At 45.2% G+C, this 14,430-nt stretch overlaps 1 protein-coding gene across 1 annotated transcript in view; it reads right to left on the bottom strand.

The window, feature by feature from the left end:
• Positions 1–14,430, bottom strand: part of MEGF8 (multiple EGF like domains 8) — a 1,665,761-nt gene that overhangs the window by 533,541 nt on the left and 1,117,790 nt on the right. Inside the window, exons 27-28 of the mRNA XM_069640964.1 lie at positions 12,808–12,918; positions 11,717–11,835 (exon numbers count right to left, since the gene is read on the bottom strand). Coding sequence (XP_069497065.1) covers positions 11,717–11,835; positions 12,808–12,918 — 230 coding nt within the window. The remainder of the gene's footprint in view (positions 1–11,716; positions 11,836–12,807; positions 12,919–14,430) is intronic.

The raw sequence follows: 14,430 nt of genomic DNA, 5'->3' as shown, positions 1-14,430 counted from the left end.
AAGACTAATTGGGGAGAACAGGAGCAGTGGGAGCTGCTGAAACAAAATAGTGAAGGGGAGAAACAAAATAGTGAAGGGGGGAAACAAAATAGTGAAGGGGAAAAGACTCTTGAAATCTTAACTTGGAAAGTCGAACAATAAATAAACATTGGAGAAGTGATAAAGCCATACAGTGTGACAACGACGACGGTTGGGAAATAGATTAAAAGTGGAAAGAAATACCCTGGGAAGAAGGGGGACATCTCCAGAGAAGGAGACGAACTAAGGCTGTCAAGGGAACATGGCCTTAAGAGACAATATAGTGTCAAGAAATCTGGAGAGGGGAACCAGTAATTTGAACAAAGTCAAATTAAATAGAAAGATTGAACCACAAGGATATAAGCAATACCTAAGTGAAAGCAAGAGAGCCAGGACATATCACAAGAAACAATACTATAAAGCTGGAAAGAAGGAGAGTACAAAACCCACAAGCATATGGGAAGAGCTACATAAGCTCATGAAGCACATATCAAGAGACTAGCATACCGCATAAAACATTGGAAAATCTATATTCTAAAAAGCTTTAAGTTACTTATCTGTAACTATTGTTCTCCAGCATGGGTCTGGCATGGATTCACATGCTCATGAATATTCCCCATCGGGCTGGGAATCCTCAGTAAAAGAAAAAACAGTTTCACTTTAAAACTGTATTTCTCCTCTAAACCAATCACTGTCCTCTGGGTCATACTGCCCCCATCCAATGACAGTCCTCTCCCTAAGCTCCACCCCTGGTGGGCATCTTCAGATTTATTAAGCACGTAAAGTGGCAGTATGAACCAAGAAGAGCCACAGAGGAGAAGGTGGGAGGGTTTTGCATGTGAATCCATGCCAGACCCATGCTGGAGAACAATAGTTACTGGTAAGTAACTTAAACCTTCTCCAGCATGGATTCACATGCTCATTAATAATGATTACACCGTAGTACACATACACAACCACGGAAGGTGGCAAGGGTCAACAGAAGCAACACTCACTCACTTCTGAAACAGACTCTCCTCAAGCAAACAGATTGCGTAGCACTGCTCGGCCGACTCAGGAATCCTCCCTGGAATCCCTGTCGATGCAGTAGAACCTTGTGAAGTTTTGCATAGACCTCCATGTCGCAGCCTGAGAACGCTATTGTTGCTGCAATGGCAACGGTGGAGTGGGCTCTCGGACGGCCTGGCAGCGGCCTGATAGCTAGTCGATGACAGTGCATGATGCAGCCGGAGAGCCACTGGAGATGGAAGCCTTCGTCAAGGCCTTTCCTTGATTTGCAGGTCCAAAGTTGACAATCAACTGAGAAGTCTTCTGAAAATTCTTCATATGTGCCACATAGAACTTCAAGGCACGAGCAACGTCCAGCGAATGTAAGGCCCTTTCCGCTGGCGACAATGGATTCGGGAATAAGACCGGTAACACCAAAGGTTCGTTGAGGGGGAATTCCAACAGCACCTTTGGCAGAAAGGTTGGGTGTGTATGTTGTACCACCTTTGAAGCGTGGAAAGACAAGTAAGTCTGCTTGCAAGACAGGGCCCGAATCTCCCCGACCTGCCTGGCCGAGGTGCATGAGCAAAGCCGTTTTCCACGAGAGAAACTTGAGCAGGCCTGATGCACAGGTTTGGAGGGTGCTCCCATGACTTTAGACAGCACAGCATTGAGCTTCCAAGCCTGGGCAGTGGCCTTCACTGGCGGGAAAGTCCTGAAGAGTCCCTTGAGGAACTCCTTAACGAGCTTGTGAGACCGCAGAGAAGGTCTGCCCCAGGACCTAGTGCACTTGGATATGGCGGCGAGATGCATCTTGATAGAGCTGCGAGTCAGTCCCGCTTTGGCCAAGGAAAGCAAGTATGGTAGAAGTTGTAGAGCCGTGACACGCAGAGGGGTAATCTTCTGAGTCCGGCACCACATGAAGAAGCATTTCAATTTATGTCTGTACCACCTTCAACGTTGACGAGGCTCTGGCCAGGATGTCCTTACATTCTACGGGTAAAGCAAAACCTCCAAACTCTAGGGCTGCAGGAGCCATGCCCTCAGGTTCAGGGACTCCAGGTTGTGATGCAGAATGGCTCTCCCTTCTTTGGCGAGAAGGTCCAGGGACATCGGCAGCCGGATGGACAGGGCCACTGACAGATGTAGGTCCAGATAACAGATTTGCCTCGGCCACGAGTATCATCCTGCAGTGGCACTGTCTGAGTGTTTAATCACACGTAAGAGGAGTGGGAGCGGCAAGAAGGCGTACAGGAACCCCCCTTCACACAGGAACGAGAATGTGTGCCCCATGCTCCTCAGTTAAGGGAACCTGCTGGCGAACTTTTGACACTTGGTGTTCGCCGCTGTCGCGAAGAGGTTGATCTGGGGCTGGCCCCATTTGCCGAACAGAAAATACACCTGGTCCTGGCAAAGTTCCCACTCAGGGCAAGAGCTCATTTCCCTGCAGAGCGTGTCCGCAATGGTGTTCTTAACTCCCGCTAGGTGAAACGGAATGAGAAATAGGTCTTAACGAACAGCCCAGCGCCACAGGTCCTGCTCTTCTTTGGAAAGCGCCGGTGAGCGGTCCCCTCCCCTGTTTCCCGATATAGAACATGGTGGTGGTGTTGTCTGTGAAGACCAACACCACGCCGCCTTTCACCGACAGTAGAAAATAATTGGGGGCCCAGAATACTGCCCGAAGTTCCAGGACGTTGATGTGTATTGTCCCTCTCTTCCGGTTGTCAGAGCCCTCTGGCGTGCAACTGTCCCATGTGGGCTCCCCATCCCTCTAGGGAGGCGTCTGTGGTGACCTTCTCTTGGTAAGGAGGAACCTGAAACGGAGCTCCCTGGACGAGGTGTGGCTGTACACCCCACCACTGAATCACCGGACGGAACTCCTCGTTGAGCGAGATCTTGTATGCAAAATTCCCTGACACCTGCATCCACCTCGCATCTAAGAACTCCTGGAGAGGTCTCATGTGAAGTTTGTACTGGTGAACGAGGCTGATGCAGGAGGACATCATGATGGACCGAACCATCGCCATCTGCACCGACGAAAAGCGCTGTACCTTTCCCTGTATGGCTCACACCTTCCCCTCCGAGGGCGACGTCAGACACGTCACTGTGTTGAGTTGGGCACCTAGAAACAGCGCGTCCCGAGATGGCGTCAAGTAAAACTTTGGATAGTTTTTGGTGAACCCCAACTCCTTCAGCAGATACACAGTCTTCGATGTGTGGTTGCCCGCCAGCGTACCTGAGCGGGAATGCACCAGCCAGTCCAGGTACGGGTAAATGTGCATACCTTGTAGACAAAGATGCGCCACCACCGGTGCCAGGCACTTCGTAAACACCCTCAGGCCGACTTCAGGCCTAAAGGCAGAGCCCTGAACTGGTAATGCTGACCTTGAAGGACAAAACGTAGGAACATGCACAGTTTCTTGTGAATGGGAATGTAGAAGTAGGCGTCCTCCAGATCCAACAACGTCAAACAAACTCCTTGCTCCAGCTGGCCGAGCACGTGTTGTAACGTGACCATCCGGAACATTTGGGACTTCAAGTACTTGTTGAGGTGACAAAGATCTAGGATCGACCTCCACCCCCTGTTTTTTTTCGAACCAGAAAGTATCTGGAGTATACTCTGGAGCCCCTGAGACGCTGGGGGACAATTTCTATTGCCCCTTTCTGTAACATGGCCCGCATCTCCTGCAGAAGCGGTGGTCCGTGTTGTTCTTGTCGCTACACTGGCGGTCGAGAAATACATAGTCGAGTGCATTGTCTGTAAGCCAGCCAAAAGCTCCAGGAAGATCCTGGGGACCCTCCAGAAACGAGACAACCCAACCTTGAGTCACCTCACCAGAGTGCTGGACTCAAGGTATAAAGGAAGCCCAACCGGTGTCAGAGATCCGCAGTGGTGTTATTTACTGAGCGCTGAAACAAGTGCTGCTGATCTGAAAAGAGCCTGTAACTGCTGCCGACCATCGAATTGCTGCCGCAGGAGTCCCTAGACATCCTTCCTCTTGTCCCCATGACTGAGGCCCAGGAAACACTGGTTCTGCATCACTGCAACCAGACAGGAGCCAGCTGGACCCTCTTCTTCTAGCCAAAGGTACTGTTCTGACTTTGGGGTACTTACCTCATAGTGGTAGCTTGCTCTTCTCAGCTGAGACTTGCAGTAGGTGTTTTTCTAGAGTTGATCTCAGGTCTAATTTTCACAAGCGTAACTGCTTGTGGCCCTACAGTGATTTTCTACAACAAACTCTCTAACTTTGTGCAAGACCTTTGTTATCCAAAAAGTGCCTCAGCTCCATAGACTTTGCTCAAATTGACTTTGGCTGTCCTGGCTCTCTGTAGACTCTTCTACTCCATTGACTTTGATCCTTACTGTCCCTCGTAGGTGATACATTGGTCTTAAACTAATATTGTTGGGAAAGGTTTTATCTAGATTTCATTGGACATGCTTTGAGAACCTGTTTAACCTTGTTCCTTCCTTTAAACTTTCCTTTCTACAACTCTCTGAACTTACAAGTGATATATAATTGCCATACTGTCCTATTTAGTGAAGTCACCTCAGGGTGTAGGAAGTGTGTATGAAGCTTCTCTAAAGAGTATCTACTTGCTTTGTGTTCATTCTGAGAAAGTATTTTGAAGTGTATTTGATTGCTACATATATTGCCATTTTTAAAGAATGCTTATTTAAAACGGACTGTTAAATAAATAAATAATTATATTACTAAAAAACCCTGAGTGTAAGTGTTATTTGGATAATTGTATTCTTGGATTTCATTGCTACAGCTCACATTTACCCCTCTTGAGATACGTCTGGCTGCTCAACGTGTGCAGTACAGACCTATACCAATAGGTGGGCTACCTAATACCAAGAGGAGAAGGATGGTGTAGTTTCCCACAGGGTTACATCAATTCTTGCCAAACACGGATTCCAAAAAGTCGCCCCAGAGCGTTGGAGTGCACATAGAGGTGTCCAGGGAAACCCCATCTTACCTCAGACCCAAGCCGCTGCTAGTGTTCCTTCCTCAAGTCAGTTTTACAGTCTCCCTTGTTAGTTGTTAAATTGCTGCTTCAATAACACTACAGACTGGAAGAAATCCAGAAGAACTCATAATTCGCTGCTTGTCAAGACTTCAAGCGCTCTCCGAACTTCCTTTAGCTAGGTTTGCGTTTTGGGACTTAAAGAACTTACTATGCCAAGGAACGCTCTCTAGAACCTTGAACAAAGCTCATGTTACACTAACTAACCATTTTCCTCCCTTTAAGTGACTTTACTATATGTGTTTGCAGAGTAAATGCATTACCGTATAAACTGTTGAAAACTGCATGAGCGCGCAATAACCGATAACATTGTCTTTTACCTTTCTAACGTTGCTAAAAATGTAACCGCAAACAAACACAAAAGTGAACGTACCCTTTGAAGTGTATCATCAAGTATTCGTAAGTGTTCTAGTATAAACGTCTAAAGTATTTAAAGTGATTCTGGTGTAAATATAAGTGATATAAAAGTATATATTTATTATAAGTGTAAGTGCTTCTTTGCTGCGCCTGTCTAGCTAAATTCAGTGTATTTACCTACAGCTCACATCTTCCACTTAAGATAAGCCTGACTGCTCTGCCACTCTACCAAGGTCCTGAGTTAATACAGACTGTTAGAAAGAATTCTCAAAAATATGCTAATTCTCTTCACCTTAGAAACCCCCAGCAACTTTGCTGGATTTAGAGGACTTGATTTTTTTTTAACCTGGAAAGAGTGTAAGCCTTTTCTCCCACTCTTTCATGTATTGTGATGTGCGTTTTACTCTTGTGTTCTTTGATTATGGAGTTTTAGATAACTCCATGGGCATCATCGTTTCATGCGTGTTACACAGCACCTTCAGTGCAGTGTCACAGGGATGTCTTTTAGACTTCCAAAAGGATTAAATAACTTCTCTGGGATAAACTACTGTTTCCCCGAGAATGTAAAGTGAAATTGACTTTACTAGTCTTTCCAAATTCCTAGACCCAGCACACACTATCTTACCATGGAGTGCTGGAGGGGTTACATAGTATCCCCTGTGTCTAAATACTCAGGTAGCAGTCAAATGCTACCCTTTCCTATTGAAATGGCTGGTGGCAGTGGTTTTACAATGAACTACCATGATTTTTCCGCACCGGTAGCTAAAAATCGCAGGAGCCATGTTTTTCAAGATGGTGCCTAAAGCCCCTATGTTTAAACAGGTCCTCATCTTTTTTTTGCCGTTTCTTTTTGGAAACGTCCTTCTAGAGTTTGTCTCTGCGCACCAAACCAGGTTTGGTTCCTTTGTTCTTACGCCTTTGGCAGGCTTCAGGACTGAGACCGCCTCTGCCGCCTGAGTGTCTGGGGTGGGCAGGAAGTGAGGGAGGTGCCCGAAACTCCCTGTGCTTAGTCTCCTAGGAGACCCAAATGCACTCTGGCGTGATTGGCTGGCTGACTGTCCAGCAAGGACAGCCACCCTGCTGGGTGAGTGACAGCTAGGCTGGAATGAAAAGGGAGCAAAACTGTTTAAAAGGCAAGTCTCTTGGCTTGGAAGGCAGAGTTGACCACTGGAACAAAAGAACTGAAGACTAGCTGGAAGCGGACGGCTGCTGCAAATCTTGGACTGTTGGTTTGCCCGGTGAAGCCCTGCTGCAGGTCCGAATTGCCAAGGTCAAACTCGACAAAGAAGCCCCTTCAAGGACAACTTCTTCCTTTGAGTTGGTGGGACCAATCAACTCGTAAGCCACCTGGATACCATTCTCGGAGCTGGTTAGGTTTAACCAAAGGGAAGGACACCAGCTTGTGTGCTTGACTACAGCTACTCGAACCGAAGATCTTCCATTTGCCAGCTTTTTTTTTACCAGTCCCCATGCAGTGCAGGAATCCTCCCCTCCCCCAACGTCCTCACTCTTGTCCCCACAACTGAGGCTCAGGAACAGTGAGATCTGCAGAACTGCCAGGAACCAACGTCTTCAGCTTCATCTTTTCTCCATATTAAAGGTACTGTGCCAACCCGATTGAGAGAACTTACCGCTTGCAGTGAAAGTTCACGAAACTTTCCCAACTTGCAGGCCTAATCAGCTTGTGACCCAACATATGATTCTTTTTCGTACAAACTACTTTTGAGAACTGTGGCAAAGACTTTACTGTTTACTACCAGAACTGCTCTTTCCTATCCAAGACACTAGCCCATTGACTTTGGCCTAGGCCTATTGAATTGAATCTTCTAGTGAACTGAAACTATTTGCACTGCCTAAGAAAGTATTTGTGATCCATTTGATTAACTTATGCTTTTTTACTCCTATTTAAAGTGAATGAAATGCCATTTTGCTCCTACTTCAGGGGAGCCTAATTTACACAGAAAAGTATTGGTTTGGTAGTGAAGTGCGTTTGTGTATAATATTAAGTTGCCTCCTTCTAGTGAATGTTTTCTAAATGACTGAGTAATAAATGAATAAGTGTTTTACCAAGAAACCTTGAGTGTAAGTGTCTACTTGAACCACTGTGATTGTAAGACCTCTGTGTAACATGATTTACTGCTCACATTCCCTCAACATAAGCCTGGCTGCTCAGCTCGCTACCACAAACTTTATAGTACAGACTTTTACCAAAGGTTGGTTTTGCTTACACCTGTAGTCCTAATTGTGTGTGGTGGTCCCAGAGGGTACTGCATGCAATTCTGCCTAAAACACTGATACTAAGAGCTGGGGGGGATCAAGAAACCACTGGAATAGCTTACTAAAGTCTTACTGCCAATAGGACTTTAGGAAATCTCCCCTAACAGTGTGGCCCACTGTACCATGCACCACCCCCACAGCTCCTGAAATCTTACCATACTGCTCTGCTACACCACCTTCATTGAGTTTGGCTAGACCTAAGTGCTAAATACCTTCTCACTAATTAGGGTGGCCTAAAGGAAACATTCCACTGGGCTGGTACTGAAAGTTGGTCTCCACACCCCCTCTCAAATAAAGTAGCACTCGTGTAGGAGAGAGCATAGCCCCAGAATACAACTGCAGCTCTTGTTGGGTAACGCTGGGCAGCAAGGAAGTCTCCCTGTGTGGTACAAGCACACATTAAGGTATCAATGCTACCAACCAGAACCTGTGAACACTGTCTCAGCAGCTTTACTTGCCCTTGGAAACTAAGGGGCCCCTTTGCAATAGCCTCCCATAAGTTCCCAAAGGAGAGACAAAGCATTACAATGTCATGCGTAGTATACCTGAATTCGGTTCACTGGAGAAAAATAATCAGAAGCATCACAAATATCAGAAAAATCCATTTGGCTACCGAATTTAGGCAAAAGAGATTTTCTAACCAATACCTGTACCAGCATTGTTTCCATTCCATTCTTTATTTTCTTGTTTTCACACATCATAGCTCTTTATTTCCTTGATTGCATCCTTCTCATCGCCTTATTCCTCTCCACACATCCTAACTTCTAATCTCTATTTCCTCTTTTTTCCATCCCTCTTCTGTCGTCGTTTTTTCTTTCTGCCCCATATCGCCCTTTTACTTGTAGATCTGCTTTTCGTCACCCTCCCTTGTTTCCCCAATTACTAGTAAGAGTAGCTGTAAACTTAACATTCAGCCAGAGATGACTGGTTTATTTTCTTAACCTTCATGTAAGCAAGTGAGTGCATGCAAAATATCGAGTATTAACAATACTTTTAAGTGAGCAAATAATATTAGCTTGATATCTGTAATCGCAGTGCAGCCAGATAGGGGAATTAACAATACTAGCAGGAATTAATCTGTATCCTACACTTGCAGCTAGATAAGTGGGTGAGATAATTCAATCAAGGGGATGAGTATATGTTGGGTAAGATTTTCATATGAATGGTAAATCTTCCTGACCTGTGTCAACCCCAGAACCTTCTTCCACACTCACAGAATCTTCTCCTCTCTTTATCGGTGTCATTTTTAAGAATCTCCCATGTGTCTTTTAAAAGTTATCCTCTTTGAGAGCATGTTGCCAATAAGTGCCTATTGTTGCTGGGTTGCCCTAGGAGCTCCCCTTTTAACTTTCTCTGGCTAACCTTGTGAGAACTACAGTTCTTAAGGGTAGAAATGATTTTTGGATCCCTTTTACATTTTATTAGGTGAGACCAGCACCCCCATTTTATATGGCGTGCTGGGGAGCTACTGAGTATCCCCTTTCTCATTTTAAAGGTAACATTTCTGTTACAAGGACAAACGTAGCTTTAATTGCTGGTGGCAGTGAACCTTTTCATTAATTCAGTGCACCTTTACCGCGGGCTGTTCCCACAGCCCAGGTAAAGGCACCCATGGGTGCTCATTTTACCAAAATGGCCCGTCTTCCTTTTTCACCATTTCAATGTTCATTGTCCTTTCTTGTTACTTCTCCTGACATCCACGGTGGGAAAACCCTTTGTGTTAGCTTTATCTTTGGAGGGAAGCTTGTAGATTCCCCGCCCAGGCTCCGGAGTGTCTGTGAAGGCAGGATGCGAGGGAGGAGTCCAAACTCTGCAGCCCTTTGTCTTCCAGCCTGACTGCGAGAATCCAGTTTAAGCTGGAAGGCGGGCTGTCCTCAAAGGACAGCCATCCATGCAGGTTTGAATGTGGCATGGCTGTTTGATTGGCTGGGTTCATGCATGCAAGTCTTATCCTGGAAGCTGAAGAGGTAGTCGACCACTGGAACCAAGACCGAAGAGGAAGATGAAGAATTTGCAGCTGAAATTATTTCCAGCAATCCCAGAGCTTGCTGTGTAACTGGAGCCTGCCATTACCCTTCCTTCCAATCGACCTGGGGACTCTGAAAACGATGAGCTAGAGCCTGGTGAGACCAATTAGACTCTAGAAGACCTGCATTTTTGACCTTGCAGGGCTGCAATACCCCAATACCCTGGGACCTTGAGTCATTGTGCAGTGCATTCAGCTGTGAGGAAACTCTTGCCTGGAGCCTTCTCCTGTGATCCCTGTTGCAAAAGTCCTTCCAAAGTCCCGTCTTCCATCTTCTTGACAAAGGAATCCATTGATCAGGTTTTTGGCTGCAGATCCTGAAGTCTTCCTGCTGAAACTCTTCTTCTGGTCTGAGGTACTGTGTTGGCTGGGGTATTTTACCTACCTTAAGCCTTTGTGATTTCTGTATAGCTTTGGGGTGTTTTCTGTGATTGGAAGGCCACTCATCCAGTTCACACACGCCCACTGCGGAATACTCCCAGGGTGTCTTCTCTTAAGTCCCTAGACCCTCAACTATCTTTAAAGTGAAATACTTACTTGTTGGAACAGTCGTCCTCTGGAATTCTGACTTTGCCTGCAACTGAACCCTATCTCACTCTGCCTACAGCTGGCTCCTAGACCACTAGGGTACCTCTACTGCCTCCGAGTTAACTCATGCTATAGAATAAGGGGAGGAAAGCATAAGAAAAGGGTTCTGCCTTGAAAAGAATAACAAAAGTTAATTATTTGTGAAAGAAGTTGGTTGGTAACTAACTCAGAGTGACCAGTTAAACAAGTTCTTGCTTACCTTGAATGTGTGTTGCACTATTCTGAAAAGTATATTTAAGGGTAATTTACTCACCTGTGAATTGGTTCTTCTGTTGGTTTCTCTTTACTATTCCTGTGAGGATAAATGCATGAGTGTCCCCAATTGGGTCGTTCTTCCCCTGACTTGCTGTTAGCCTGTCCAGAATAAGTCTGCCTAAGGTTATACCTACCTTTAAGTTGCTGATAGCCCCTTTAAAAAAGTAATTAGGTTTTACTTGCCTTGTGTTTGCTGTGTGCCATCCTAAAACAAGGCTATGTGCCATGCTAAAACAAGTTAAAGAGTTATTGCTTATCTCAATCTGTGTTCCACTGATCTCAAAAAGCAACTGTAATACAATATTACAACATTAGGTCTTATCTGCTTGGTCTGCCTGGTGCATACAAAAATAGTGTAAAGAGTTCTTGCTTATCTTAGCCTGTGTTCCACTGAGATGAAAAGCAGCTATAATTGTATATCACACCAAAAAGGTCTTAGTCACCTAGTATAACTGTGTGTTATCACAAAAGAAGTAGAGGTATATACTATTCAGAAAAGTGTATTTGCAAGTTGGTTGACTATGTGATTTCCTTGTTGGGTGTCACTGCATAACTGACAGGGTCTACTACCCTTTAATTACTGTAAAGTAATCTGAAAGGAACTTATGTTTTTACTCCCCAAGAATAGGTGTCACCTATATTATGTGTGTATGATAAGGTCTTACCCCTCTAGAAATACTGTTCGGTGTTCTAAATAAGGTCTGTGGGTTGATCTGTATATTTAAATCACAGTGTTGTGTTTTTATGTTGTGTTTATATGCTTTATGATAGTACTTACTTACCCAAGACTCTCTTAGTCTGCTTGTATATAAAATAAACCCTTTATTTTAACAATACATAGTGTGGGCGTGTCTCTTTGGACCATATGTATAATACTATTGCTTTGTACTGATTCTACAGCCCTCTCTCCATCCTAAGATAAGCCTGGCTACTCTGTCTACGCTACCATGAACTCAGGTGGTACAGCCTTATACTAGGAGCGGTATCTTGTACTTTCTAAGTTGAATGGTTTTACTAAGCCCTTAGCTGGACTTCAGAAAAACTGTCCTAACAGTACGTTTGTATGGCAATTGGAAGGTAGAAGGCAGCAGTATATCTGTGAACTGGCAAGTCCTATACAAAGTCATATCCCCCCATGAAAACAACATGGACAATTCTAGAGCACTGCATGCATCTCACCTGTAAACGCTGCCCAGGACGCCCTCTCGCAGGGACATGCCTCCAAACATCCATAGGGTGGAGTCGGGTCCCTCAACCATTGTGTGCCCCAAGCGGTGCAAAAAGCGACTTGCAGTGTCCTGAAGGTATGACCGAACAGGGATGAGGGGTGGTTAGATAAACCTTTTTTAATAATTGGTCTCATAATTAAATGACCTAACTACTCTAAGCCAAGTGCTCAGTTTAAGATTTTCCCCTCACCATTTCTGCCTAAAGATGTCCTTCTCCTAGTCTCAGACATCTGCTAATTTGCTTCATTGTGCTTCTGTTCCAATTTCTGCCCAATACATCTTCCCGTAAATACACTAATAGGATTTCCTCCTTATGATGTGATCGATGGAAGGGTTTGAATTTATTATAACCACTTGCATTGCGCTGGAAAACCTTCCATACCATCACACCACCTTTCATTCCCTGCTTCTTAGGGGGAATGAAAGGTTCTTTCAAGTTTAGAAGATACTATTTATATCTTCTTGCTTCAGTTTCATTTAGAAAGAAGGGACAGCAACATGCCCCATTATAACTGGTGCAAAGGGCTGATATCTCATTTACCATAGGAATTCTGTAAGGCACTTACTTGAGAGCATTTTATCATGCTCACAAATAGATGGGAGTACTTTCTAAAAACATACACATACTTTAATTGTGTTCGTTTTCCTTTTCTGCAACATCTTCCATGTACAATGACCTATAAGGTAGTTAAACATAAATCAAACCTTACTTGCTCATTGACATACCTATTGCCACACGATGTTTAATTTTCTCTCATTTAGATGGCACTAGAGAGGTGTAGAGATGTGCATTGGCATATCTGAGAAAGATCGACATCATGGCTGACCATTGTGAACAATAGTCCCCATGACCAAGCAACACCAATCATGGTCAAACATTGCCAACCACGGTCTCTTTGCCTGGGACCTTTTAAAAAGGCTCTATGACCAAATCAGTCTCATAAAGCAAAGTCAAAACTGGAGGCTTTGCTAATAAATGTTTTCTAGTACTCCACACATACAAGAAAACCCACACACTTTCAGGCTTTCACAAGTACTCACTGCAGTGCGCTGGGTGTCTATGATGGTTTCCCAAACAGCCTTTCCCGAATCGAGGGGAACACCGCAGTCTGCACCAGCAAAGCCATCCTGACAGACACAGAGTCCCAGGCTCTGAGAAGAGAATGACAGAAAAGAAAAGAAAGATGTTATATACTTGTAACACTAGCTTCAAAGCTGGACATCAGAGCCACACTATCTGCATATGGAACAAGTTACTTACCTGTAACTCTTGTTCTCCAGCATGGGCCTTGCATGGATTCACATGCTCATGAATATTCCCTGTCATCAGGCTGGGAATCCCCAGTAAAAACAAAGCAGTTAAGCTTTAAACTGAAACTGCTGGTCTCCTCTATAGCCTATCAGTGTCCTTGGTTCATAATGCCCCCAGCCAGTGACATTCGTCCTAAGCTCCACCCCTGGTGGCCATCTTCAGATTTGGCAGCATGAACCAAGAAGAGCCAGAGTGGGTAAGAGGGAGAGGGGGAGGTTTGCATGTGAATCCATGCAAGTACTACGCTGGAGAACAAGAGTTACAGGTAAGTAACTTGTTCCTTCTCTAGGATGGGGTCTTGCATTGATTCACATGCTCATGAATACGAATATACAGCAGTATACACAACTACAGGAGGCAAGGTTCACAAAAACAATTCACTTATCCCTGGAACAGACTCACCTCACTCAAACAGGTTGCGTAGCACCGCTTGGCCGACCCAGGACTCCTCCCTGGAATCCCTGTCAATACAGTTGAATTTCGTGAAGGTGTGGGTCGACTTCCACTTAGCAGCCATGCAGATGACGAGCAGGGGAACACCAGAGAGAAACAATGCCATTGCTGCAATGGCTCCAGACCAGAGTGGACTCTCGGCCGGCCTGAAGGCGTTCTGTTGGCCAGACGATGGCAATGCATGATCCAACCGGAGAGTAACCTGGAGATGGAAGCCTTAGACAGGGACTTCCTGTGTGCCACAGGTCCAAAATTGGCAAAAAGCTGAGACGTCTTCCTTGCATGCCACATAGAACGTAAGGTCACAAGCAACGTCCAGCAAATTCAACACCCTTTCAGCAAGCGAATAATCCATCCAGAAATTCTTTAAGGGGTCACATCAGCAGTCAGCAAAAAGGGACTAGATGGATGCAGGAGGACATCATCCCAAGCAGGGACTTCATGGACCGGACTGTTGCAATGGGACCTCGGAAGGTTTGCTCTTTGACGATGACTTGTGTCTGCCCGCTGACACCAGCAATTTTCTCACTGAGATAATCCGCCCACCTGCCGGTAGGCTAAATGTCAACAGAACCGGTTATGGCGACCGGCCTCTATCCACTCTGGGACCGGCAACCGCATCGACCGCTGACGACGAAGGAGTTCGAGCGTCAACTTTGCCTTCATTCGGATCTTCTCCAAGGAAGCATCCTCAAAAGGACCTCAAGGGCAACGTGTTTGTCTTGGAAGCAAGACAACACAGCGCAAAACAAGTTTGAATCCTGATCCCGTGCTTAGAAACCACTCTCTGGTAATAAACACGTTATAAAATAACAATGATAATTATAATCTGTGACGCACGCTTTTTGGACTTACCGACCCTTGTAAAGAAATGACCTTGCCCAGAGACTGTGTTAGAG

This window comes from Ambystoma mexicanum, chromosome 1q (genome assembly GCF_040938575.1).
Source record: "Ambystoma mexicanum isolate Mex_15411 chromosome 1q, UKY_AmexF1_1, whole genome shotgun sequence".
Classification (NCBI taxonomy): Eukaryota; Metazoa; Chordata; class Amphibia; order Caudata; family Ambystomatidae; genus Ambystoma; species Ambystoma mexicanum.
This window is presented reverse-complemented; position numbering and strand designations above follow the sequence as displayed.